Source organism: Bactrocera tryoni, chromosome 5 (genome assembly GCF_016617805.1).
Source record: "Bactrocera tryoni isolate S06 chromosome 5, CSIRO_BtryS06_freeze2, whole genome shotgun sequence".
Classification (NCBI taxonomy): Eukaryota; Metazoa; Arthropoda; class Insecta; order Diptera; family Tephritidae; genus Bactrocera; species Bactrocera tryoni.
The window spans coordinates 71,895,431-71,923,043 of record NC_052503.1 but is presented as its reverse complement, the minus strand read 5'-3'; the positions used below and the strand labels follow the sequence as shown (position 1 = coordinate 71,923,043).

At 32.8% G+C, this 27,613-nt stretch overlaps 1 protein-coding gene across 3 annotated transcripts; it reads right to left on the bottom strand.

The window, feature by feature from the left end:
• Window positions 1-486: 486 nt before the first annotated feature.
• LOC120776465 (BCL2/adenovirus E1B 19 kDa protein-interacting protein 3) lies at window positions 487-27,284 on the bottom strand. Of its 3 annotated transcripts, none has more exons than XM_040107132.1 (6): window positions 26,630-27,284; window positions 2,667-2,853; window positions 2,508-2,592; window positions 2,368-2,438; window positions 2,039-2,191; window positions 487-1,960 (listed from the first exon to the last, which is right to left on the bottom strand). In XM_040107132.1, the coding sequence occupies exons 1-6, from the start codon at window positions 26,670-26,672 to the stop codon at window positions 1,909-1,911; spliced, it is 591 nt and encodes a 196-aa protein (XP_039963066.1). In that variant the 5' UTR covers window positions 26,673-27,284; the 3' UTR covers window positions 487-1,908. The 3 variants fall into 3 exon arrangements, with proteins under 3 accessions (XP_039963066.1, XP_039963067.1, XP_039963068.1); XM_040107133.1 differs by lacking the exon at window positions 26,630-27,284 and adding an exon at window positions 2,929-3,186; XM_040107134.1 differs by lacking the exon at window positions 26,630-27,284 and adding an exon at window positions 2,964-3,186.
• Between the last annotated feature and the right edge of the window lie 329 nt (window positions 27,285-27,613).

Here is a 27,613-nt window from a genome sequence, read left to right as displayed (position 1 = left end):
GCTGTTGTCACCACAGAACACATTTAGCACATGGTTTTGAAGAATGCTGCCGATAGTCTTTAGCCGAATAAAAATCTAGGTCGGTTTCGTTTATGTAGTCGCAACTGTCGTGGGAACGGCTTTAATACCATCAGCATACTATCATCAAATATTTTTAAAAAATTGCGGTTCACAATTTAAAACGCCAAAAATATTCCCTTATTATAAATCGCATTTAGTAGTTTTTATTGCATTTTTTTATTTTTCCATTTATCGTTTCTTTATTATATCAAAAATGTCTATAATATATTTAATAATATAATTATGCATGTACATAGGTATGTAAATATATGTATATATTAGTTATATGTACGAATTGTATGTATGTATATAGGGAAAGGGAGTTTGTATGCGTAACGGTTTTTTATTTAGTTTCGTATGGTTTATTAAATTCAATTGTATTCTTTTTAATTTTCAAAAATAAAATTATAAACATTTTTCTTTTAGTTTGGATATATGTACATACATATGTATATATATAGTATAGTTATATGTATTCAAACATTGAGGTTATTACCCCACGCCATACTTGGACTAAAAGCTAGAAAAAACAAACGCGTTCTGGTGGTACTGGTAAACCCATATTATGCGGGTACCAATCATACTACAATTGTAGTTACAAATATATATATATATATAGAAATATGAAACATAGATAATTTTAATGAACCGTAAACTGTAGAATGATTAAAAAATTAAGTCTAAAAATAAGCTGGCGAGAACGTTAAGGTAAAAGGAGCAACATATCGCGAGCGCAAGCATAATAAATAAAAACTGTCTATGGTTCCAGACGTTTTTTTTTAGCAACAAGTGGTTAAAAATAATGAAAACGTTTTGTAAGACAAGAGTTTTTTTCAAATATGAATGTAATATTTATGTTTTACAATTATTTGTATCTTTACTATTAATAAAGTATGCTACATACTAATTTCTAGTGCATATTTTTTGTTACACTCATTGTTTTATTTTCATCATAAACGCATTAAAATAGTTAAGATATATTTATTTAATAATAAATGTTGTAAAAAAGTTCAAATACAAAGCACTTTCGTAAGAATAATAAATCGGATTTTAAGTTTGAAAAATTCGGTATAATATATGTAATAATAAAAGACCTGAGCCCACTCTTGTGTCGCACGTTTCGATCAGTTAGTACATTTTAATAGGTTTGTATATATATTAATTTGATATATAAAGATTTGTTCCGCATGTGTGATTTGTCAAATACTTTTATAAACTTATTTTCCAATCCATGATCAGCTGACAAATGACAAGCAATTAAATCAAATCACACAGCGTTAATTTTTCTAGTATTTCCAACGTGCACATATGCATTTATTTACATATGTGCAATTATAATTAAATTACTTTTCAATAACATTGCAATATAAAATGTAATTCGCTTTCATCATCTGCAATGATTATCATAGCTGTCGCACAACGTACAAATACATACTGCCATGTGTGCATTACACGTTAGTATGTGTATGTATATGAAAATTGTTTTTATGGAATACACAAATAAAAATTGAAGAAATTAAAAATAATTTGCTTATCTTCTTAACGCCAAGTCAGATGTGCATTACTCCTATACTTTGCTATAAATATCTCCACTGTTTCTTTAATTCATCTTTTTTTGTTTTGTTGGTATGAAAATATGTTTAATTCTTCTTCGTATGTTAGCTCCTTAACATTTTTGCATTTTTTCTCGTATTAATTTTAATTCTTCAATTTTGTATTTATTAAAAATATTTATATGTTGCTATGTATTTTTTGTTTTCGCTCCTTTTCTGCTTTTGTATTTCGCTCCGTTTAAAATTATAAAATTAGAATAATATTTATATAAATCACTTTTCTTTAACATTCAGTTCAGTCAATGACGACTCGGGTCAAGAGGATGCCACGTTTGCTTAGCCACAAGCTGGAAAAAAATATTAAAGTTAATATATTTTTCCAATGCCTATTAAAAATAATATACATATTATATATATATGCTTACCCTAGTCCAGCGCCCAATAGCAAAGATAGTACATTTGAAAGAATGAGCGAGTATAGTATTTCTCTGGAAAATAGCGAGTTCTTGCCTACGCGAGTTAAACGTATGGAATAACCTGAGCCCTTTTTCTTTTGTGGATGTTCAAATTTCCAATCTCTGCAAAATTAAAAGACAATTGTAAAAAATTATTCTTGAATTACAAATATTTTATAATTTATATTAAATTTTTAGCAAAACTTATTAATATTTAGCAATAATTTTCAATTTTAAGCTAAACTTTGAGCCATTATAAAATTATAATTATCTACACAATATCGTTTGATCGCACATACTTTGGTGGTTGTTGATCCGGTCGACTATTCCATTCATCCAGCCAATCGGTGTCTTTGTGACTATCGCCTTCCTACAATAAGTGCATAAATACATATTAAATTCATAAAGCTTTAAATTCATTATAGTTAGTGTTACAAACCTTGCTCCAATAATTTATGTAAACATTTTTGAGATCTTCGTCAGGTGTGAGTTCGGTATTCGGGCTGTTGGGTGGTGATTTCGGGCTATAAAAAGCATAAATATATATTTTTCAAAGATAAGTAAAGTATAGTTAAAAAATATTATGCTAGGTACATACCTATCCCTGGGTGTATCACGTCGCGAACTGGCTAGAGAGACAACACGACTGGATTGATTTGATTCACGTTGTGCCTCACGCAGCAAACGTAAATATTCCTCGCCACTTGCGAAAGGCAATGGTGTGATTCTGTCGGGGCTCTTCACGCCAGCCATTGTAGCGGCACTGCTTAGCTCAATCCAAGATTCTAAAAATATTTATGAAAAATTTTAAAATAAGTAAAATTTTATTAAAACAAAAAATTACAATAAATATATTATACTTATTTAAATATCAGATATGCTGGTTAATGCGCACAATTGCAACAATATTAATGCGAATTTGTCAACAAAAACACAAAATAGTGTAAATTTGTGGCAAAACTGCAGCAAACAAAGAAACTGTAGACAACAACAAGTGAATAGAAAAAAAAAACTCGTTAAAACAAAAACTGTGAGTCCAAATGCTCTTTGTGCGAATCTCAACGAAAGCGGATACACGATATACAGATATAGCCAGCTGCACTGCAATAAATTCACTGACTGACTGAATTATCTTTTGTCTACTGAGTGGCGCTCTAATGGACACACTCTCCAACACCAGGAAGACTTATCGTAAAGACTCAAGACTGGTCTCATATACATTCGCACAATATTTTTTTTGCATGATTGTATTTCATAAATAACAAAGAGAAGCAACAGCAGCTGACTGACGACCCACAACAGAACTTGTAACTTACGTACATATATTTGCGCAGGTAAACAAATTGGTATGGAGTTAATGGATCGTCAACAGCAACAAAGGTGGTAAATATTATTGAAAACAAATGCAAAGTAGTACTTGCACATAGAGAAAAACAAATATAGAAAATAATTAAAAATATACATACAATATGTACATAACTTATACAAAGTATTGAGCAAATATACTCAATTACTCGAATAAATGAGTAGAAATATTTTAAAATCACTCATATTAAAACATAAAATACGCAATTGCATATAAATTAATGGTACATATGTACTATAAATATACTATAAATATGCATACTATACATATATGTATGTATAGAGAACGTAAACAAACACGAGCTCGTATCTTGCAATATACGAGATGCGAACCTTTAAAAGAATAATGCCAGCAATTTAGTTCATCAAAAGAGAGACAGAAGAAAAGTCAAACAATTAGTGGTTTACTTTTACTTGTATACATACTCCCTTGATATTATTGCGAGGCTCAATTATGACTTACAATCTGATGAAATTTTACTCGAACTGGTCCATTTGGGATTGAGATTTGAGGAATGCACTGCGACGATTATTTGTATGGAAACCCGAACCCACAGCACGGCAGAGGTTTTAGATGGGCTTCGAACCCGACCAATGTGGAAAGGGTGTCCCTTCATCAGTTGGAACCATAAAGTGGAAGCCAAAATTCGTCGAAGGCGCTGAATGCCATCCTAACTGAGATTATTCAGCCTATTTTGAAGGCGTTAATATTTTTTGGCAGTCCAGGTTAAATTTGAACATTGGATATATGATTAGATGACAGCCGAGACTCAAAAAGGACTTATGTTGAAGGCGATGTTTATTTGTTTTTGTCAGTCCGGGTCAAATTTGATCCTTCGATACATAATTAGATTGCAATATTTGTTTGTATGAAATCTATCAACGGTGTCTAAAATTGTTAGAATCTTCCAAAGCGCACACGAACTCGGTAAGAAACAATTATACATACTACATACATATGTATGTAAATAAAAATCAGCTGATATTCTGTACTAAGTACTACCAGTTTATACGTACATGTAAATATATTTACATAAAATTGCTTAGGAACTGTGAGTAGTGAGGTAATAGCAGACAAGTAAGCAAATAATAATATTCAATGAAAATATATGTATGTACATATGTAATCAAAAGCACAACGTCTGATTATTGAGAAGCGAATGATAATTGTAAATACACAAAATAAACTAACAATAGAGAAAAGCAAATAAAAAGTGTGAAATAAAGTTTAGGAAAATAGTTATCTATTAACCTTAATATATCTATAATATAAGTACAAGAGCGTAAAATAAAATCGCACGTGGCGGTCAAAAACCCCAAAAAGGTATAAACATACAAACAAGCAACTGCGTATGAAATATTTTCCACTACATACATATTTACATAGATGAAAATACCTGCGTCTCATTTTTTTAAGGAGAGACAGACAGCAATGGCTCCTGTCGCCGGTCGTCTTTAAAAGGATATGCCAATGTCGATTGTCAGTTAAGCAAACAAAAGGAATATTATACATAGATAACCAGACAGGAAAGTGTATAGACAGTATAATAGACGGCGATGGCCATTAGTGTCGCTGCCTTAATCAGATTCCACAGCCTTCTTACACTCACTTTCTATAACAATCAGGACGCGCAAGCTAATCATATTATTGGTTGTATAAAGCCAAGGGCATTGAAGTTAACGACGTGAAAGTTGTTGACATTTCTGTCATTGTAAAAGCATAAAGACACAATAAAAAATCAACTTAAGTTGTAAAAATGAACACTCCTTAATTTTTACCTTCATAATAATACGCCAGAACCATGTGTTATGGTAAGCAAATATCCTAGCCGAGGCTAATAAAAAGTTTACGAAAACTTTTTTTAAGCGTTGGCATGCTTTTTTGCCTCGGGAGCCTCTTTGGAAGGAGATAATAAAGATTTGTATAAAAATAATACAATTTTTTTTTTTTACAAATCCGGGTCAAATTTGATCATATAGCATATGACTATAACTTTTGCAATTTGGCTTCCTAAAAAATATTTTATAGTATACTTACAAACATATGCTACATAAAGACCGTCTCACAAATTGCTAATGATTTTTTCAGTAACAAAATTGTTTCGAAGGCCAATAAAGACTTATAGTTCAAATAATTTTTAGAACAACTTTTTATGGTCCGCCTTTCTTTTTATCTTTTTAATTTCGTAAATACTATAATTCGCACCCTAATTAGGATAGACCTTAACAGCAAAAAGTGTAAAACGTACCATCATTGTTATCAAACGAAACTGCGTAGGTGGCTATGTTTTGAATTTCAGCGTTCCAGCTTTATTATGTGCAAATATACTTTAGTAGATAAATCGTGCACATGCTATGCCTACAAACCGATTTACTATATATGCATATACTTTTGTAAATAAATAACAATTATTCTTTCCGCACCTGACCAGTCGCGAATTGTTGGTGCATTTTCGTATCAGCTGACGAGTCGTGCTAATTTGGTTTTATTTTACTTAGATATTGTTTTGCACAGTTATGACGCTTGTCGATCATGATAAACAAGTTTAATGACCACAAAATAAGTGCGAATCAAATGATGATTAATGTTCTTGCAAAACGTTATCAATAGTGAAATAAAAAGCAATAAAAGGGTAGCGTAGAATTTTTCGAATTCAACAACCTTAATCGCCTTGATCAATGTTGTGGTTGAAGCAATAGAAAATATTTCTGAAATAATGTCGAGAAATGGTGCCGAGTTGACAGTCCTTAGGCGAAAAAAAAAATCTGATCAAATTTGACCCGGTCTGTTGCAGAAGTGTTTCCGGGAAGTCTGCTTGCCAACAAAAGAGCCGAAACCGATTTGCAAACAAAAATTCGGACTGAAGACACTGAAGGCCATCCCGGCACAGCCTTAGTAACAGTGGACTAATAGCGTTGACATGCTTGTAATAAAATACGTGAAAAAAAGATTTTGTATTGTCAGTCCAGGTCAAATTTGAACAGTTGGTGTTTTTTCATACAATGTGTCACAGTGTAAACGAGCCATTATTGTTTTTTACCTAAAACAGTATTATGATATTGTAAGCTTGTAATTACCATTATTTATGATAGTCATTCAAACCAGAATATGTCGCCATTACCAATTACAATTAAAGTTTTGCTCGCTTGACACTAATGGTTAGATCACACTACATTCGTTATTGACAAATGTTCTAAGTTTTTATTGCAAATTATATGCGCTGTAAAGAGGTAATGCAGCAAAATCGCAAAATATTGTTTAAAAAACAAGTAGCACAAGAAAAACTGGGTAGGCGAGTAAAACTAAGTATGGATTAATATATTTATAATTCGATACGAATGCAAATTTTTTACATATGACTGATTTTTAAAAGGCTTTACTACAAAGCAGTCATTGAACGGCTGTGTAAGCGATCGTAGCGTCAAGGACAACAACTACACTTAAGAGCGAAAAAAAATAATAGGAATAATATGTATATATTTGCATACAAAAACACAATCTTTAGTTTTACAGAATGCCACGCTAATTGCGCATGCACAAAAGCCACGTTGACAAGCCACAGCAAACTGGCGTGGTCCCGTCCAGTTGGCAATAAAGCAGCATTCTTTATCTACGATTCGCGTGGTTGCGAAAAACCAGAACACAATAGTTAAAGCAATTTTTGTTTCCGAAGGGTGTGCGCATATATACTCCGTGTGCCCACAGACTGTATAAAACAAAATCACTTCCATTAATTTACACAGTTAATATTAAAGCATATGATTTAAGAGGAGTCGCTTCGCTATAGCATATTATATATTAAATACAAGTATAAATATCGTGTGTGTGCTGTTATCTCAAGTGTTGTTTTGTACGGCGTGAGCCAGTGAGCCAGAGTGCAGTAACTTTTGCACAGCGCTCAATGCCATACAAAAGCACGGCGATCACCCCGGCCAGCACGCAAGGCGAGCGACACAACAAATCATTTGGCAGACAACGATGCACCGAGGTACACACGAATCTGCATACTATGTATATTTATGTGTATGTATGTACGCATGGCCCCCGACATTCAGTCAATTAAATGAAGACTAAAAACTCTCTTTGTTGGCGTTCGCTTTTTGTGCGTGCCCCACTATTTTTAGTTGTGTGCTTTTTTATGAATTTATTTTAAGCATTTAGCATTTTTATAAATTTTGCATTTAAATGATTGCGGTTCTAAATTGAAATTTATTTGTGTATGACAAAATGCGGCAAGCGTTGTGGGTCAGCGGATGCCACAATTTAAGCAGGGAAATGTGGTTGCCAGACGTTATTGCGCACATTGATAATGGTCAGCGTTTTTGTGCCATTTGCACTTGCAACACAATTTTTTCATACATGCAACATAATTTTCTTATACTTGCCACATAATTTTTATTGCTTACTTAAGCACGAGGCATGTAGAAGGTGCTGTCATAAAAAAAATTCGAAAGTTCTAAGCTTAATAACCTAAAACTTTAATTTGTCAGGTACCTCAACGGACCGGCGTTCCAAGCTGTCCAAGTAAAATACATACCTCTTAGGATCGAAATCTTAACTTTTCCTAACTTAACCTATGGTAAGCTTCATAACGGACCTCTTACCCTAAACTAACCTAAGATTTACAGTGCAGAGCTCAAATACCAGCCGATCAAATTTGATTCGGACTAACAAAACAAAAAAACAATTTTAATAAATTTTCTCTATTGCAATACAAATCTTCATTACTTCTTTAGCATTTCTTTAGCATACAAGCATGCCAGCCAACGATTAGTTCGATTTTTTTTTTTAATTCAAATTCGAAGAAGTTCTGCTGGCAACGCGGAAGCATTTTTTTCGAGGGATTTTCCTTTGAAAATTTCTCGGAATCTTTGTAAAATTTGTAGTTTTGGAATAATACAAGTTTGAATAAAATGTTTTTTTTTTTATACGAAAGAAATTACATATTCAAAATAGGCCGTTTTTTGCCCGACGAAACCCATGTAACTCTAACTCTAACAAAACTAAATGAAACAGTCCGGTTCAAATCTGACCAAACGGTGAATGAGTTTAGTATACAAAACTTTGGTAAACATATACATAGTGATACTCTACGATAGTGTTATCTTATTCGCGTCTTGCATCAGCTACAACATTCTATAAATACCTTAGCTATCAGCATCAGTAATTATAGTAACTAATTATTTCACAGTACGGTGTATGTAATGGATACAAACGTTGAAAGGAATTGCAAATAAATACCTCATAATTTTAATTATAGCAAAAAATAGCAAAGAGAAATGAAAAAGCATAGGGTTTAGGTATGCATGATCCAACGAAAAAAACGCCACACAAGCGAGTGTGTGACTGAGACTTGTATTTGTGGGCGGTCTCAAGCTACTACATACACAGAAATGACAAAAATGACTAGTACTGAAGTACTTCTCACATATTTATTTTAATACAGTGTGGATCAAAAACATTCACACTATTAACTGATTGAAGGGTTCAAACGGATGTACTACATCATGGCAGTGAAGCGAAACCAAAAATACATATGCACCGCTATATGTACAAGTGCTAATAATATGAAACGCGCAAAAAAAGCAACTTGATTGCAAACAAAAGTGGAATTAAAGGCCTGGGAGCTAACGGATTGACGAGTTGCTTGATAGACATGCTGTCACGCCACTGCAATCCATATGTGGCGCAGCCCAGCGCGCTAACACAACTATGAGTGTGTGTGTGTATGTAAATATGTAGAGACAGCTCTTAGCGGCTTACTGACATATGACAGTGCCTTTGTATACAAGTTTGTTTAAGCGCACAGCGTCTTCTATTACATTAGCTTCATCATTATGGCTTTCGCAAGGCAACTACTTACGCGGCGAGTGAGAAAAATGTCTATAGCCCTATTTGGTAGGTTGCAATTCGTTGGATTGTGAGGCAGATGTTGGTAAAATAAGCACATTAGGTGAAGTAGAAACTGGGCAGACATACACTCGAGACAGCATGGAAATTAATTTGAAGAAACGGGTGTGTTATTAAAGATAACGCACTCAATTTTTGTCTAGATGTAGCTAAAGGGGGCGGCCAGTCTATATATATTATATATAATATATGTATAAGAATCATTCAGTTGATAGAATAGTGAAAATATTGTATTGTAGATTAGGATCTCGAAGTAGCACCTGTTGGCAAGAGTTATTCTGCGTTGGATTTGTTGTTGGTGTTAATGCTGGTTCCAAGATAGACGAAATTATCTACGACTTCAATTTTATGACTGTCAGCAGTGATTACCCCAGCGGGCGCACTATATCTGTACTTTGAATGAGTTTCCATCTAATGAAAAGACATTTGAAGTCATTTGACTGGTAGTAGCAAAAGCCACAAGGTCTGACTGGAGACTGTAATCTGGTATTACAGAGAGTTAGCCCTTGGAGTTCGCTCAGATCTGCAGCTCAAATTATTTTCTCCAGGAGTAGATTGAAGAAGTCGTACGATAGGTAGTCGCATTGTTTAAAAGCTCATTTGCTATCGAACGGCTCGGAGAGGTCCTTTCCGATTCTGACAGAGCTTTTGGTATTGCTCAACATCAGGTTATGGTAAATATTAGATTTATGGTCCCAATGAAAAGAACAAAACAGCCTCGGAAGAGAAACACCGTCTTTGAAATGCTATATACATACATATATAGAACCGATATGTGCGGTTCCGACAGTTTCTTGGTGAGAAAAGATTGTCTGCAAAATTTCAGATCGATATCTCAAAAACTGAGGGATCAGTTCGCGTATATACATATATATAGACAGATGGACATGGCTAAATTGACTCAGCTGGTCATGTTCATCCATCATTTATGAACATGTACACTTTACAGGGTCTCCGACGCTTCCTTCTGGGTGTTACAAACTTCGTGGAAAACTCAACATACCCTGTTCAGGCTATAAAACCAATATTGGGTTTATCCAACGATTCGATTCTGAGAATAAATGCATTTGTATTCAGATTAAAATATAAGAAAGTAATAATTATAAGCTTAGGTTAAGCTTGACACAGAAATATTTGACTGCACGTCAAAAAAATCAGCATTGTACTTCGAAAAGCTTAAAATGATTTGACGGCGGTTGTGGTTAGTAAGAAAAAATACCCCTAAATGCATTAAATGCATATTTGTTTGATCAAATCAACATGCAGGCTGCGTGATCATTCGAGCGTGCGATATATGGTGCACATGCATGTAAGCATGTATATGTATGTATATGGTATATTATATTTGTTTATATTTTCCAATCAACTGATCACAATCACGTATGCAGCGCAATGTGACTTTTACAACTAAATGCACATGCAACTAGATGACAAAAACAAAATATACATACAAAACTACATATAAACTCCATATGTGCTTAAGCTTGTTACACTTTTATCGCATTAATTTTGTAATATAAAATTTTTATAGTCGCACTACAGTGGATTTGCACTTAAGTAGCAGATGCATAAGATGCACATACAGACACACAAGTATACAGTTTCGTATCGCAATTGCAGAGATACCGTTGACGAAATCAAATGACACAATTCAATGACAAACAACAGTTAATCATGATCAATGTGGCGTTTGCATTGCTAAGATCAGTCACAACGAACGCTTATGCAGAAACATAACTATTACAATACACAGTTATTAGAATGCTAATGCTTATTTTTATTTAGAATTTGTACATTTAACAGCTTCTTAAAGGCTTGAAATGAAGTCAATACAAAGAAGCATTCATTACTTAGCAGCCTTTTAATTCGCGTGCAGTTTCTCAAACACGACTTTTGATACCCACAGGCGATAACGCCTAGTTACACACCGTGTAATTGATGCACGAATTGCAATTTTCACTTAGTTAAGTCTGATAAATTAGAATTTTTTAATTTCGGTTTTCTTCTTCGAAACTCAAACGTGACAATATGTTGAGAAACTGCGCGCAATTACTTATTCATCTATTGCTATTAAGAAAATTTGCACCCAGCAGGCAATTTTGCGTGCTTGCTGTCACGGAGGAAGTACATTTCCGGTAGAAATATAATTTCTGAAATAATATGTGCTTACTTCAACTATAAATTTATGCAAATATGTATAGAGAGTTGTTTAGATATCAGTGGAAAAGAATAGGGGGGAGGGGGGGTATTTTTGAAAATATATATAACTCCATGTTTACCGGAGTGCGTGCAGCTGAATGAATTTTTCAAATCCGTCAAGTAGCTTCGGATTCTATTCAATTCAAACCAGCGAATTGTTGTTCTTAACCCTGGACGGGCATCGTTATTTTGGTTGTTTGCAAATAAAGATAATTGTTAGTCGAATCGACGTCCAGGTTTAATTTAGAAATTCGATTTTCTGTAATTTTCTGCAATATACATATGTCTCCTGTTCTTATCTATTCTTTGATTTGATACCTCAAAATACTTTTTGATATTTCAAGGTAAATATTAAGCTAAAGTGACAACCTCAACATCAATTACTTGCAAACTAGTTACGCACTAGTTACAAATAAAATTGGTTATTTTTTCCACAGTTATCATTTTTAATATTAGTACATATTTATATCTATTATACGTACATGAGTATTTAGTTTTCAATTATTTAGATGGCTCGCATACCACATGAGCATGTAATGTAGCACAGATAACAGTCTGTTCAACAACAATGAGTTCCGATTCATTCAATTCAGTCACACGAACGTAATTAGTGTCGGAATGTTTGGTGTGATATAACGATAAAACTGCACTACGTTTGGAATATTTTTGAAATTATAATGAGCATGCAATGGAGTATCTGTGGCAAAACGTTAGCAATTTGTGATGTAGAATATATTTTTATATTCTGCACAGGGTAGTAACAAGTTTGCCACGAAGTTTGTAACACACAAAAGGCAACGTTGGAGATCGCATAAAATATGTGTGTATATAAATAATCTGTGTAATGAGCTGAGTCGTTTAAGCCACATTCCTCAATCTGTATACACACGAACTAGTCTCTAAGTGTTTTAGATATCGATCTGAATTTTTGTACACTTCCTCTTCTCCCTAAAAAGCGGCTGATTTGTCGGAACTGCCGATATCGGACCACTATAGCATACAGCTGTCATACAAGCTGAACGGTCTAAAACTAGTTCTTGTATAGAATACTTTTTTATTTTACGAGACATCTTCAAGAAATTTAGCATGGGTTATTACCTTATACAATAGTGCAATCTCCAAAGAAATTGTTCAGATCGGATTACTATAGCATATAGCTTCCATGCAAACTAAACCATCAAAATAAAATTTTTGTTTGAAAACTTGTCTTTATTTGTGCAGGATATTACATATTATAACTTGAATTACACTGACGTTAACGTTAATGTTTTTTTAAGTGCAAATAAGAACTCTGGTGGGAAGACATTTTTAATTATTTCATATTGTCAGTCATAAAATTTATTACTACTCTCAAATAATGAAAGCTAAACACAAAAATGAATGCCATATATACTATAAAACATTGAAAAATGAACATTTGAAAAACAAGAAAAAAATTTTATCTGACAAAATGCACATACTTTGCAGCAACGCAATATAAATAATGCTTCTGACATTGAAAAAAGGGTTTCCATACAATACGAGGACAGCTGCCAGCAAAATGACCTCTAAAAAGTTGTTGGTCTTTCACAAAATATATTTTTTTGTCACTGTAGCAGCTGCAATATGAAGACAGTACCGGCAAATTTCGTTACTACCCCTGACAGATAATAAATTGTGGCTGCAAATGAAGTACAAAGCAGCAAAAAGTAAATTATGTTTAAGAAACAAGGAAGATGGGCGACGCTGCACAGGAATTGCGAAGCACACAAACCTAGCGGATGCACGTTTCTAGCGCTATACTCATACATACATATGTATATGTGAACGTACAATTCTTCTTCAATACAATAGGTAAACAAATAAAAATGCTGCGGGAATAAATAGCACAAAAATGCCGGCTGCAGTGGATTGCAACACGCGCAGAACTACACAGAAACAGCAAAGCATGTATACATTCATATATGTATATTACGTATTTGCACAAATACATACATATATAAGCAGGCAACTGTGGTCAAATCTATCGCTCACGTCGGCAATCTTCTGAATGATGCGCATAAAATGCATGTTAAAAATAAAAATGCTCATCAACAACAATAATAACTACAACAAAGTGTCGACGACATTGACCGACCCACGCTAATAGCCGCTATTTACAGAGACTTTTCTCATCTTCGTCATTTTCGCAAATTGCGCGCGTAACAGATTTAAATTGAATGTTGTTCATACGCCATGGCTACAAAAGTAAGACCAAACGCTACATACAGGGATACAAAGTCTAAGCAAATAAATTAAACAATTGCGATTCCGTCGTTTTAGCATTTGAAATTCAGCAACGCAAATTTTACTTAATTTATCTTCAACTTTGCTTTATAACTGTGTGCGTGTGCGTGTTTTTTTGTTTTTGCAAGAAAACATTTGCGCAACGCTGATGTGTAGAAATTTCGAACAAGATGAGATGTTGAAATTTTTCTTTTATCGGATGTTTTGGATTAGTTAATCTAAACTGACATAAAATAGCAGATTTTTTTTTAATATTTGTATAATATTATTATTTTTGTATTTTTATATTTTAAATATTATTTATGCACTTTTGCTTTTACAGGAACGCTTTCATTACGTATTTAAAGTGGCACCATTTATTATTCAAAAATAAAAATATATTATAAATATGTTTATAGTAAGTATAGGAAATATAAATTGATTCTTTGTATTTTGAAAATAAAGGAAATAATAAATTAGTCGCAAACCGGAAAAATACATAGTTTTCGAAATAAATGCACGTATGGTCTGTGTCTGCTATAATTCTATAAATATTTGTGTACAAGTATATTGCTACTATTTTTATATTCCATTGTATGGTTTTAGGTAGGTGTGTATATGTTTGCATATAAATTCGCAAAATTTAAACAATTTATTGAGAACGCAGGTGAAATTCATGAGTTATATAAATATTTTATTACATTTGGGGTAAGAGGAACATCATTTTTTCTGGTATATCTTTTTCATTTCGCAAGAAAGCTTAATACTTTTCTTAAATTGAAAGTTTCCATACAAGAATTTGATTTATCACTTTGTATGGAAGCTATATTCTATAGTGATCCGATCTGAACAAATTGTTCGGAGATTCTAGCGTAACTTTGGCCAATAATCCATGCTAAATTTCGTGAAAATATTTCGATAAATAAAAAAGTATTTCATACAAGGATAAGGTTTGGATCAGTCAGTTTGTAAGGCAACTATAGGCTATATTGGTCCGATCTGAACAATTTGTTCAGTGATTGTAGCTTTAAGCAACAATCCATGCTAAATTTCATGAAGATATCTTGTCAAATAAAAACGTTTTCCATACAAGCACTTGATTCCTATCGTTCAGTTTATATGGCAGCTATAGCCTATAGTGCTCCAATACCGACGAATTCTACAATTGTGCAGCTTCTTGGTAGGAAAATGGTGTATGCAAAATTTCAGATCGATAACTCAAAAACTCAGAAGCTAGTTCGCGCCTATACACTCGCCGAAAGCCGAGAAATATCTTTCTACAAAATTATATGTGATTTTTAAATTTAGTTGTGATTATTGAGTCATAGATAATGCGTGCACTTAAAAAAGAGTGCGAATTATTTAATTCAAATGAAATTATGTCTAATATTTCGTCATATAAGTCATTCTCAACGAGGTTTGTATAGTGTGCACAGCGTTCCAATCACTAAAACGTTACTAAATTTCATTAATTGTGAAGTGAAACTTTTCGTGCACATGTACGTATTTGAAAAAAATAAGCAAAAATTATTAATAATACATTTGATAAGCATATGAAATGTAGTACAAAAGACGCAGACAGATGAAAGGCAGTATGAGCGCGTGAAAACCCAGACAGGTTAAAGGTGAAATGTAAATATAAACATGGACTTAACATCAAATTATAATGTAGAAAAGAAATCTAAAAAAAAATGCAAACGCTAAGTTTAATTTCAAACGCAAAGTAAAGCAAAAAGCGTGTACTACAAATGAAGGTAGAAAATAACGCCGCTTAAAGTGCAGAATAACGTAACATCACTTTTAATAGTTTTCATAAATTCACAAGAGAAGCAAAAACGATTCTAAATAGAATTTGGGTTATAATTTGACGGTTTATGCGTATAGTCCCGGTGCGACTCAGCAAACATCACGCGTGTCGTTATTCGCCAGTTACATGTCGAAATGCTCGAACGAGTCGTCGAAAATTGGACTCAACGGATACTATCTGAGGCGTGATAAACATCAAAAAAGAAATGCCAAAAACTATGTTTTCTTGAATTTTAGGCTTCTTTGTTTTTTCTTTAAAAAAGTAGGAAATCTCGAAATGGATCACCCTTTATTTACTACAAATTAAGAGCACAATTAAATTTAAGCAACGAATAAATTGTTTGAGATTGCACAAATTGTACGTGAGGAATGTGGGCATTCGTAATTTAATAGCATTTCATTTAAATAAATTTCAGAATTTGCTAGCACACAAATAAGTACAGTACGGATGCTTACTAAACGGTGACAAATTCAGCAATAATGTGCACATACTTGTATCTTTATGTACATATGATATATACAAGTACATGTAAATATGTATGAATGAAACAGTTTGTGATAAGTATGAAAGTGCGCACCTAATGTTTTGGGTAGCTGTGGCGTTGGTACTCTCCACCAAATGAAAGACCTCTCCTTTTGTGTATTTTTAATGATTATTAGGAATGTTAAGCAGTTGACACATTTAGATAACGCTTATAAATAAATAGAAAATAAATACATATATGTATGTATATATATCTACCACGAAAACACCGAAAATTAATATTTTGAGGTTAGTGCGGTAAGTTTTTTTTAACCTTAAGCTATTTTTATACTCTCGCAACAATGTTGCTAAGGAGAGTATTATACTTTTGTTCACATAACGGTTGTTTGTAAGTCCTAAAACTAAAAGAGTCAGATATAGGGTTATATATACCAAAGTGATCAGGGTGACAAGTAGAGTCGAAATCCGGATGTCCGTCTGTCCGTGCGTCCGTCTGTCCGTCCGTCCGTCCGTCTGTCCGTCCGTCCGTGCAAGCTGTAACTTGAGTAAAAATTGAGATATCATGATGAAACTTGGTACACATATTTCTTGGCTCCATAAGAAGGTTAAGTTCGAAGCAAAATCGGCCAACTGCCACGCCCACAAAATGGCGGAAACCGAAAACCTATAAAGTGTCATAACTAAGCCATAAATAAAGATATTAAAACTACTATAGCTATGCCAACCAAACTCTACAGAGTCGTTTTCTTCAGGCATTTCCATATACAGTTCAAAAATGGAAGAAATCGAATATTAACCACGCCCACCTCCCATACAAAGGTTATGTTGAAAATCACTAAAAGTGCGTTAACGGACTAACAAAAAACGACAGAAACACTAAATTTTACGGAAGAAATTGCAGAAGGAAGCTGCACCCAGACTTTTTTGAAAAATTTAAAATGGGCGTGGCCTCGCCCACTTATGGACCAAAAACCATATCTCAGGAACTACGCGACCGATTTCAATGAAATTCGGTATATAATATTTTCTTAACACCCTGATGACATGTACGAAATATGGTTGAAATCGGTTCACAACCACGCCTTCTTCCAATATAACGCTATTTTGAATCCCATCTGATGCCTTCTCTGTATAATATATACATTAGGAACCAATGATGATAGCAGAATAAAACTTTACACAAATACGGTATTTGAAAAATATGTAAATAACGGATAATGAAATCTCGATTATCACTTTATCATGCGAGAGTATAAAATGTTCGGTGACACCCGAACTTAGCCCTTCCTTACTTGTTTACAGTGTAATTATGAGTAAAAGTTTTTATATCATATAAGTATATGTATATTGTAATTATGCTTTATAATATGTAATTGACAAGAATAACAATAATATGTAATTATGCCCACAATTTTAAGACTGTCGTTTGTAAATGAAAATAGCGATTACATGCTTAGATATATATGTACATACGTACCTAAATACATACATTCACAATAAATACATGTGTACATATTTACAAATTGTTCAGTGATAAGAAAAATCTTTCTCGCCGAAAGACCGTAAAAGTAAATGTAGATAATTTTAAAGGCCTTAGCATCTCATTTGCAAGTAATTAATTCGGTTCAGCAAATAATAACAACAGAAAAGTTAACTTTATCACCCGATCGTTTTAAATATTAATTAACTATGTTCAAATATACTTATATAGTATATTCAAATGTTAGAAAATTTGTCAGTAACGGAAAATATTACGCGTTAAGGAATTTAACAGCTGACAATGCGGAACTTCTGTCTGTAATCCAACTAGTTAGAAAGAAATAAGATTTCTAAAAAAATTGTATACTGAATTATTTGAGTTGTAGTCTCAGTGTGAACCGCCGGTATGCTGAGAGATCAGCCATTTTACCTACCTATCGTAGCTATTTTCGATTCGCGAAGCGTTAGAGAGTGGTGTATCGAACAAACTATACGAGATGTTCAATTAAATAGGCATATATAATTTTGCTGACATGCGAGCAGCGCCTGAGTACAGCGAGCAGTGAAATGGCGAATCGAATACATCTTTTATTGGATCAGTGGTCCACCTAAACCTATTTTTCGACTTGCGAAGTGCTCTTTTGTTGAACGTAATTTGTTATTTCGAAGAAAGACACGGAACTACCAACTGCTTGTATGAAAAGAGACAGTCGGCAGTGAAATGTAGTTTACATGTAACCAGTTAATTTGACTTATCCCGTAAGTACTATACTTAAGCACACACTATATATAAAAACTTTATTGTACATATAGGAGCGGGAAATTGATACTGTTACTATTCTCTATCGCTTTTTGTTGGTTTTATTTTCAACAGTCCCATGTACCAGAAAGTGCGTACATTGAAAAGCTTCGTTTCGTTTATATACGAAACTCTCGTTATTTGTTTTTAATGTAAATAAAACGAAGCGAGTGCAAATCAAATCGATACTGAAATCTAAACTACCTTATGTATGCAAGTATATAACTTACACGTGTATAGTATATTTATTCTAACTATTACAGTATGCATGTATGAACAAAACGTTCTCAATACATGCATAAGTAATGTGTAACGTTTTAGAGTGCCGCAAAAACCGTTTATCGAGAGGGCGGACATCGGAAACGTATTTATATGGGGAAATACTAGTTTCAAATCTAAACGCTAGTCGTACAACGCGATATAAATGCTAAGTATTGTTGATTTATTTTACAATGACATTTGTCAGACACTAGCAGATAGGGTTGCTTTGCTTTCAAAGAGGAAATGTTGGTTAGACAGCTGATTGGGAAAAATTTGAATTTATGCTCGAAAAAAGTTAGTGAGCAAATACTATAAATAATAAAAAAAAAACAAAAGCATTTACACCAAGAAGAAATAAACACAGTCTGATCAAATTTGACCCGGACTGGCACATTTAAACTATAAAGAACAACAAAAATACTTAATATATTATACAATGAAATACATACAATATGATCAAATTTGAACCGGATTGGTCCGTTTAAACTGGCGCTAAAGCTGAATCGATTATTTTTTTTTCCTAGATTGGTACAATCCTTTTATGTTCCTTTGAAATTTTAGCTCTATATATCAATTAGTGTGTGTTTTCCAGCTGTTTGTGGCAGACTAGATACGTCTTCAGACAAGCATAAGAATACTCCTATTTCATTTCCCAAGTAAGTCATATTTAAGACCCTAAAAAGTAAAATCTGACAGAAAACATTTTCATACTATTTATCTGAGTTAAGGAACCTATTTTGAAGGCAATGATAAATATTTGTGTTTAAATACTTGAAACTGTATTTTTCTTCGTCAGTCCGAGTCAAATTTGAACAGATGGTAAACATATTCGAATCACATAACAAATGGAGCAAATATTCTCTAAGAAATACTTAGTAGCAATAAGGTCTCTTTAGCAGACGTCAGCAAGATTTAATTGTAGCTATAATTGGTTTTTCTGACAACTATTTGCTGAATTTACATAAAAACAAACATAAACACATATTGTGTAAATTAGTAGCAATTGAAAAATGGTCAGCCAACGCAAGCAAACTGCTATATGAGAAAGTGCCGATAACTATGTATGTATGTACGCAAAGCAAACATGAACTAAATTGACTGCAAGTAGTTAGAAAGCACGTGCTGTAAGTGCGAATAAAGACCTAAGATCTATGGAACACTGAAAGTAAATCATATACAAGTAAGTGTTTGTGTGCATGTAATTGCACGTTTCCTTAGCACCAAGCCCCAGCTACTAAGTATTTAAAGCACAATGCAGCTAATATACCAATAGACTAATTAGAATGTCCGGCACATGCATATTTACATATATTTATTATACATTTTATAGCGATCACGTGTCACGATCAATCAATTTACGCATTTATAGCGACTTTATGTGGGCAGCTTATTGTGTATGTGTGCCAGAAAATAAAGCAGATTGTACAAGGACGCAAGCAGTTGCATATGCAATAGTAAATATGTTTATTTAATAATATATGTAAATAAGTAAATCGCATGTTATTATGTGGGTTCATGTCTGGCCACCTCATATTATTATATATCTTAAATAAAAGTAGCTTTAATTACATTTTATCGAAAGCCACATTCTGATAGCAAATATATGGAATTTTTTTGTTGCATTTATATTTAGATTGCATGCATTAAATCACAGTAATGCGTAAATGCAAACGGCAATACTCAATAACCAACCAACCAACTGTGGGGTATCAATTACTATAGAATTATAACGCACTGTGGTTTGGCTGGTACTCAAATAACGAGGTAAACAACAGGTGTTGCAATATCCACAATTTATGCAATTGTTTGTAGCAAAACATGTTATCTACGTATTTGCATTTGTTTACTTTGATTACAGATATTGCGAGATTTTTACAATTTACGCGTTATGTGGAAACTCAAGTTGAAATTTAGCACATCAAATTTCAGAACAAAACTCTGCAGAGACTGATGGACTGGTATATAAGAGAGCGCATTCCGAGGAACCATTTATCAGGAGGGCTTTTATAAAATCGTGTGATGGCAAGAGATCTAGTGATCTCTTTGCACTCAGTAAAGCTAGCCTCTCCCTAGTTTTGGGGCTTTTAACGGGGCATTGCCCTATTTCTGTTGGCTACTAAGCGTTTTGCTAATTTATGGTACAAACACAGGAGTTCTTCTTTTCAATGGCCACACAAAGAACTACATATACTAGCCATCTAACCTAACCTACATATAATTTTACTTATCTTAAAAATACAACGATATACATACATATGTATGTATGTGTATTAAGTTGTGGTTCTTAGAACTTTCTTAGGTACCAAAAAAAAAAAAAGTTGGTCTTAAAATCACTTTCGTCCCATGCTGCGTCTAAATAATTGTGCAGCAGACAGTTTAATTTGCGCTAATGCTTCAGACAGCCTAAAAGGTTATAGTTAAGAAGGGATTTTTCCTTTCATTTCCTTTTAGCAGGTGTAGCTGGTGGCATTGTCTTTTTTTGCTATTGCAAACTAATCCTTCGAAACTCATTGTAATATACCTGTAATAGAGCGGAGAGGTCAGTAATAACAGCTGTGCGAATTTCTTATTGTTGGCCTTTCTTAGTTCGCACACAATTTAGACATAATCTTAGGTAGAGAGATCATTAAATATTTTAAGGTCGGCTGAAGAACGAAATAAAAATGCTGAGGAGCGCAAAGAATGTTATTTTATCATCTTTAACAGCTTCTGTTTACGATACTGATATTTAACAGCACTAAATTAAACGCTGTTAATATAACATTTGCTGTAATGTAAAGTGATTCGAAAATTCGAAGATGTTAGCAGATGTACAACATGTAATGTTATTTCCACTGTTAATAAGTTAAGAAATGCATGTTGCTTTATAGCATTAATTAACACTCAAAATCCATCTATTAATATTATATTAGGCAACTTCTCTAACATTTATAATATCACTATAAAATAATATAGAATATATCTTTTTCTGTTATCGCTATGTAAAATATGAAATGTGTTAATGTGTTCTGTTAAAAATTTTTTATTCTAGGCAGCCTAAAAACTCTAAAAATATATTATATCTGTTATATTTTTTACACCTGCTTGCCTTCAATATATGTAAGTTCGTTTTTTGGATCTCATGAATATACGAAGTTTGAGCTATCACGTTGCCGTTAAGGTCTTCACTTAACATTGACGTAGGTAAAAGAAGTATACTTCAAACAATATATATATATGTACATACTTTTTCCTATTATAAATTAAATAAAAGGCCAGGTACACATTTAAAAGGAATTGCAGACATGCGTTTGGCTTACGAGAAGCCGCAAAATTACATGCAACACGTACAGTCAGGTCTAGAGCCATATAATAGTGGCATGGTGACAACCACTGCAATATATGAAAAGCGTACGTGATGTCAAACTGGCATACAAAACGATAATGTAAACACTATTTACACCTTCACATGGCGATGACAATAGACAGGCAATGATTCGCGTCTACAGAAAACGTAGCTCGTAACGTCCACAGGTACAGGTAAAGAGAATTAGCAAAACAAACGAAAATGTATTTATATATGCATACATACTATGTACATACATAGAGGTATAAGTATTCGTCGATTTATTCTAAAAATAGCAAAGAATTAATCATACATTGATTTGTTCTTATACAAAGCCACATACAGTCAGTCTTTCGCGCAGCGCGTGGAAGCGTGATGAAATATTTACAAACACTTCAAGTCACTATCAATGGGCTTTGCTAAAAACGTGGTGGCGGTTTACTACGCAGTAACCAAAAGCTGATACGCGTTTGTGATAAAGTGGTACACATCAAAGCAAAAATTTAACAAATTGACGTACATATGTATATAAGTATTAGAGAACCAAAAATAATATATGCATATGTAGGTATAATATGTAGGTATATAAATAAGCACATGTTTATTTGTCAGTCCGGGTTAAATTTGATCACTTGGTACGAACTTGTTGATTTTTATGCTACGATTTTCCTTTCAAAGTGAGCGAAAATCCAAATATTTTATAGTAAGTATATAGTTATGTGTATTATTAAGTATGTAGCTGCATAACCGGTTGAAGCACGCCCATAAATATGTGCCAAATATGCCGCATACGTTGAAAATATCGCTAAAAACCGGCTGTTCTATGTGTTATGCATACATATGTATGTAGATATCCAAATACATATGTACATACATATAATAAATCAATTATTTATACGAGAAGCAAAAAATTTACACTCGAGTGGCAGTGGAAAAACATTATGAATGAATTATTATGAAAAATGCGTCTGTACCAGTTTTTAGTCGTACTGAGCGCGAAGCTGGTAATTACAAATTATGTGTGTATTTATGTACATAAATAGTTTATATTATATGCTTGTAGTGTTCAATAAACTTTGCTGTTAAAAAGAAAATTGAGGTAAACGTAAAAATGACTGCAAGTGCTAAAGAATCAACGAGAAGTAAACAAAAGTCAAGTTGAAAAGATCAAAATGAGGCGTGTTGTTAAAACGGAAATTTTGTACACAAAGTGTTAGATGTAAAACCAAAATGCCACATAAAAAATTGTTTACATTACGATTGGCGACGTCTCAAGCAGTTGCTGCCACATTGAGACAATGCCGATGCGAAGGGGTCTAAAAAAACCGCAACGTCAGAATTGTTTACACAAGAGAATAGACCAAAAGCACCGAAACTAATGTTAATAGTTGAGCCTTGAAAAATAGACATCGAAAAACACATGCTTTGAAGTGGAAAATCGATAAAAAAAAGAAGATAATAACAAATACAGGAGAGGCTAAAATTGCCGCGTAATGTCAATAAATAATGCAATTGAGCATAGTGTGGGAAACACATTAGATAAGTTGACGTATTGACAATAAAAAACGTACGTATTATATGTACATACCCTCCGTAATTTGGTAAAAATTTTAAAATAATAAAAAAAGTTTTCCATACAAGAACATGTCTTTGAACGTCAAAACTTTTCTATATATGTATAAACTTTATTTTGAACGTTCAGTTTCTAGTGGTCCGATTTAGGCAATTCAGACAAATAAGCAGCTTCTTCGCGTATATACAGACAGTTACAGGCATATGGCTAAATCGACGCAGCTCGTTACGCTGGTCATTTACACACAATTATATCTAACTACGATTTGCCACTTTAAAATTTTGCTAGAAATATAAATATCAGTAATGAATCACACTTTTCACCTGAGGAAAAATTTCATTTAGCTGTTGTGGTGAAATTCGTAATCCACCTTTAAGTACCTACTTAACGCTTTTTACTTAACATGTCTTAACTGTTTTTTTTTGTGTTCTTATTTTTTACGTGAATTACAAACAAAATGACGAAGCTAATATGTATTATTGAATTCACAAGTTTATTAGCACATCCAAATAAAAATGAACAAAACATATCAACAGTCAAGCGGCAAAAATAAATAGCAAGAAGACAGCACTTTTAAACAAATAAACAAAGGAAGTCAACGTCGACAGCTGGCGTCCGATTGAAAGCAATAAAACCTTTCGCCAATACAGATGTACATATGTATGTATGTACATTGCCCCACATGAATGAAAATATATAAGCGATTTAACAGATACACAGGCGCCAAATGGTAGGAAGTAAGCGATACGACGCATATGATAAAAATAAAATAAACAGAACAATATTGTAGTACTTAAGGAGAAAGGTTATGTACCGATACTACAAATGTATAAATTTTATTATAGCGACAGGAGCGAGCAGAAAAAATTTAAAGTACTACGCATTGAATGAATAAGAATAACCAAAAGTAAAAATAAAATAAAAAATGCAATTCACACACGTAACAACATTTTTTTGCTACGCTGAGGTATATGGGAATAATATGTAGAAAAACGTGAGTTTGCTAGTGCATGTGTATATATGTATGTATGTACATATGTATGTATATATGTAATTGTTTCACAAATGTATACAATTGTATTCATATAATAAATATATTCATATACATATACATAGGTGAATAAACTTTCAATTTTTATTGTGATTATCCAATTTAAAATAGCTTCATAAGTGAATATTGCCAACTCAGGAGACTTTGACCTATGTACGTATGTACATATGTATAATAATTGCTTACAAATTTACAAAATTCTTATACTGTTTTTATCTTTTTTTTGTTTTTTAAAGGCAGGTTTAATGAATATTGTTAAATTTTAAGTGGAATCAAAAACAATAAAATGCAATATTGTTAGTTCATTGAGATATTTTTTTATATTAGTGGTATATTACTGGTAGATACATATAACCAAAAAGTAGCTTCACTCTACATTAAATCTGCATTTGGAATATGCATGAAAAAAAGGAATATGTACATACCTATATGTATGTATGTATATATGAAAGTTTGTTTGGTAAATAGTAAATACCAACAACGTACTTATAAACCTATGCAAGAAATTATAGTATAAAGCTATGACGTCAATGGACGTACATACGTTGTAAATATGTATGTACATATGTATATGAAGGTGTAATTTGTGCATTCGTAGACGGAGAATTAAAACATGAAGAAGTAAAGGATGTGTGCAGCAATAATAGAATTATTACATATAACATTTCTAAATAACAATTGAATCACTAACAGAATTATTACACATTTTCTAAATACTTATTGATTCACTATTTAATAAAACAAATAAAAAATTTATACAAAATAAAAATAAAATTTTTTGCTAAGAAGTGAAGTCGCATTTGAATTATTTGAAAAGATAAAAAAAAATCGCATAGTACCCAATATGGCTATTATATTAAGCTCCTATCTGTTTTGAAAACTTTTGTTTTGCTTTTTAACTTCGTTACAAGAGTCAAAAGTGACTACGTGCCGTTGTAAGAGCACTGAGTGGTGAGTCTGACGTGTGTGTCGACAACAGGAAAATGGCGTCAATACAAAGACGCAAAAAACCGGAACCAAAAGCAGATGCAGAGGTGGTGGTGTCCGACAGTTAACAGATTTGATGCATATAATACATATGTATGTATGTACCTATTTACACATTTATTCCAAGCGGAAAAGTGTGGCATAACAAATGGCGGCTTATATGAGCAACAGCTAAGAAATAACCCCCGAGCGAATCATCCAATATCTACCCATGTACCTTATAAATTCGCTTGTTTACCAAAACAGGCATCCAATTTTATCTGCTCACTTTTCTATTTTACTTTCGTAATGTCGAAAATAGCGCCTGCGCCAACACGGGCACTCTTCTAAGCTTGCTTTTATTTTAGAAAAACCAAATGGATTCTTATATATGTATTCTATCACCACAACTGTTTTTTATTTTTGTTTTTTGAGGCTTGTATTATGTAAATTTTCAACTTTTAAACCTCTTTAACCTCTAAGAAACCGCTGTGTACAAATAAATTCTCTTAACCATTTAATTATCAATTTTCTTATTATTGTATTTATGTAAATAATTTTAGGCAAATAAAAGGCTTAATTTCAAGACCAATAGGGGACAATAATACGCACCACACAATGGGACTGTAAATAAGCAAAACAACACCGCCTAGCATTAAAAGTCAACAAATACAGAAGTAAATAAGAAAACGCAAATGCAAAAATAAATGAAACTAGATAAGTAATGGAAAGAAAACTGGTATGTACCTACGTAAATGAAACACAACCACAAATGTACATACACAAAAACAAAGTTAGCCACGAAGAGATACTCGCTGGTTTGACGCCGATAAAAGGTAAACAACACTTCAAAATAAAAACTAACAACACCTTAAAAAATGTAGTAGCTGAAAAAATGTCAGAAAAATGACGAGAAAGCTCTCAAAAATGGCTGCTGAGTCGAGTGGCTTTTAAAATAGCAACGATTTATTAACGTGGCAAAATAAAAAAAAAACATCGAATTGACTTTTTACATATATGTATGTATACCTATTATGCAGACTGTTGTAGATAATATAAAATACAAACGTATATATGCACAATTGTAAAACTACTTACCGCCAAGCAAATCTTCGCCCGTTTTTGGTGGAGTCGAGGTCATCTTGTTGGATTTTAGTATATGTTTGTGTCGGAGCGTTTGGGCGCTTGATATACTCAGTCTGCTTTTAATTCCACACTTCTTGTTTATTTATAAAGGTATCACTAATCGACGGACGGCTGGATATGTGCGTTGTAAATTTACGTGATTTATAGTGAGCGTACTTTTTTGCGTTTGAAATGTAATTAAAACAAGGGAATACTAATAAAACGCTTAACCTCACAACCACAAACTCGAACCGAGAAACTTTAAGTAAGAGATGTCCTATCAACCAATAATTTGCTTTTAAATTGATTGAGACTCCCACTAATTCAAATAATCTGTTTAAAATTGGAAAACACGAATGTTTTTTTAATTAAAAACTTTGCCTCAATTGATTTTGCAGGCTTGTGCGAGCACTATTCACAAAATAGTTTTTATTTCAAAAACTATAGTATGCGCTAGAACTGATACTGCAATTTTACTTTACTTTAGTAAAACGCCTATAATATCCCTAATGCGTTTTAAATATAAGCGTTCGAAGCGAATGGTATATACTTATGTATGTATATATATATATCGCTATTGTTTAAGATTTCTACAAATATTACCGTTCGCGGCGAACGAAAGTCAACGAATGGCACGAAGCGGCGACTTCTGCAAAGAACGAGCAAAATTTATTGAATTTATAAAATGTGGCCACATAGAAAAAAGTAGATTACCTAAGGCCATGTTTACATGCATTATAATTACATTTAATTATAAATGCAAACCATTACTTAGGAATATTAATTTAATATCTTATAACGGTTTGATATATTTTAATTTAGGTCCTTTACTAATTGAATTTGATTTCATACAAAAAGTAAATTTAGTTAACAATATTAACTTATTCAATCTGGCAACTTTTTACTAGAGAAATTTATATTTTATTTTTTTTTTAATAATACGCAATTAACATATAA

Coding starts and splice junctions, on each gene's coding strand:
- LOC120776465 (XM_040107132.1), bottom strand. CDS start 26,672: ATGACCTCGACTCCACCAAAAACGGGCGAAGATTTGCTTGGCG. Junction 2,439..2,507: donor ACATAAATTATTGGAGCAAG/GTTTGTAACACT, acceptor CACTTATTGTAG/GAAGGCGATAGTCACAAAGA. Junction 1,961..2,038: donor CTATTGGGCGCTGGACTAGG/GTAAGCATATAT, acceptor ATTTTTTTCCAG/CTTGTGGCTAAGCAAACGTG.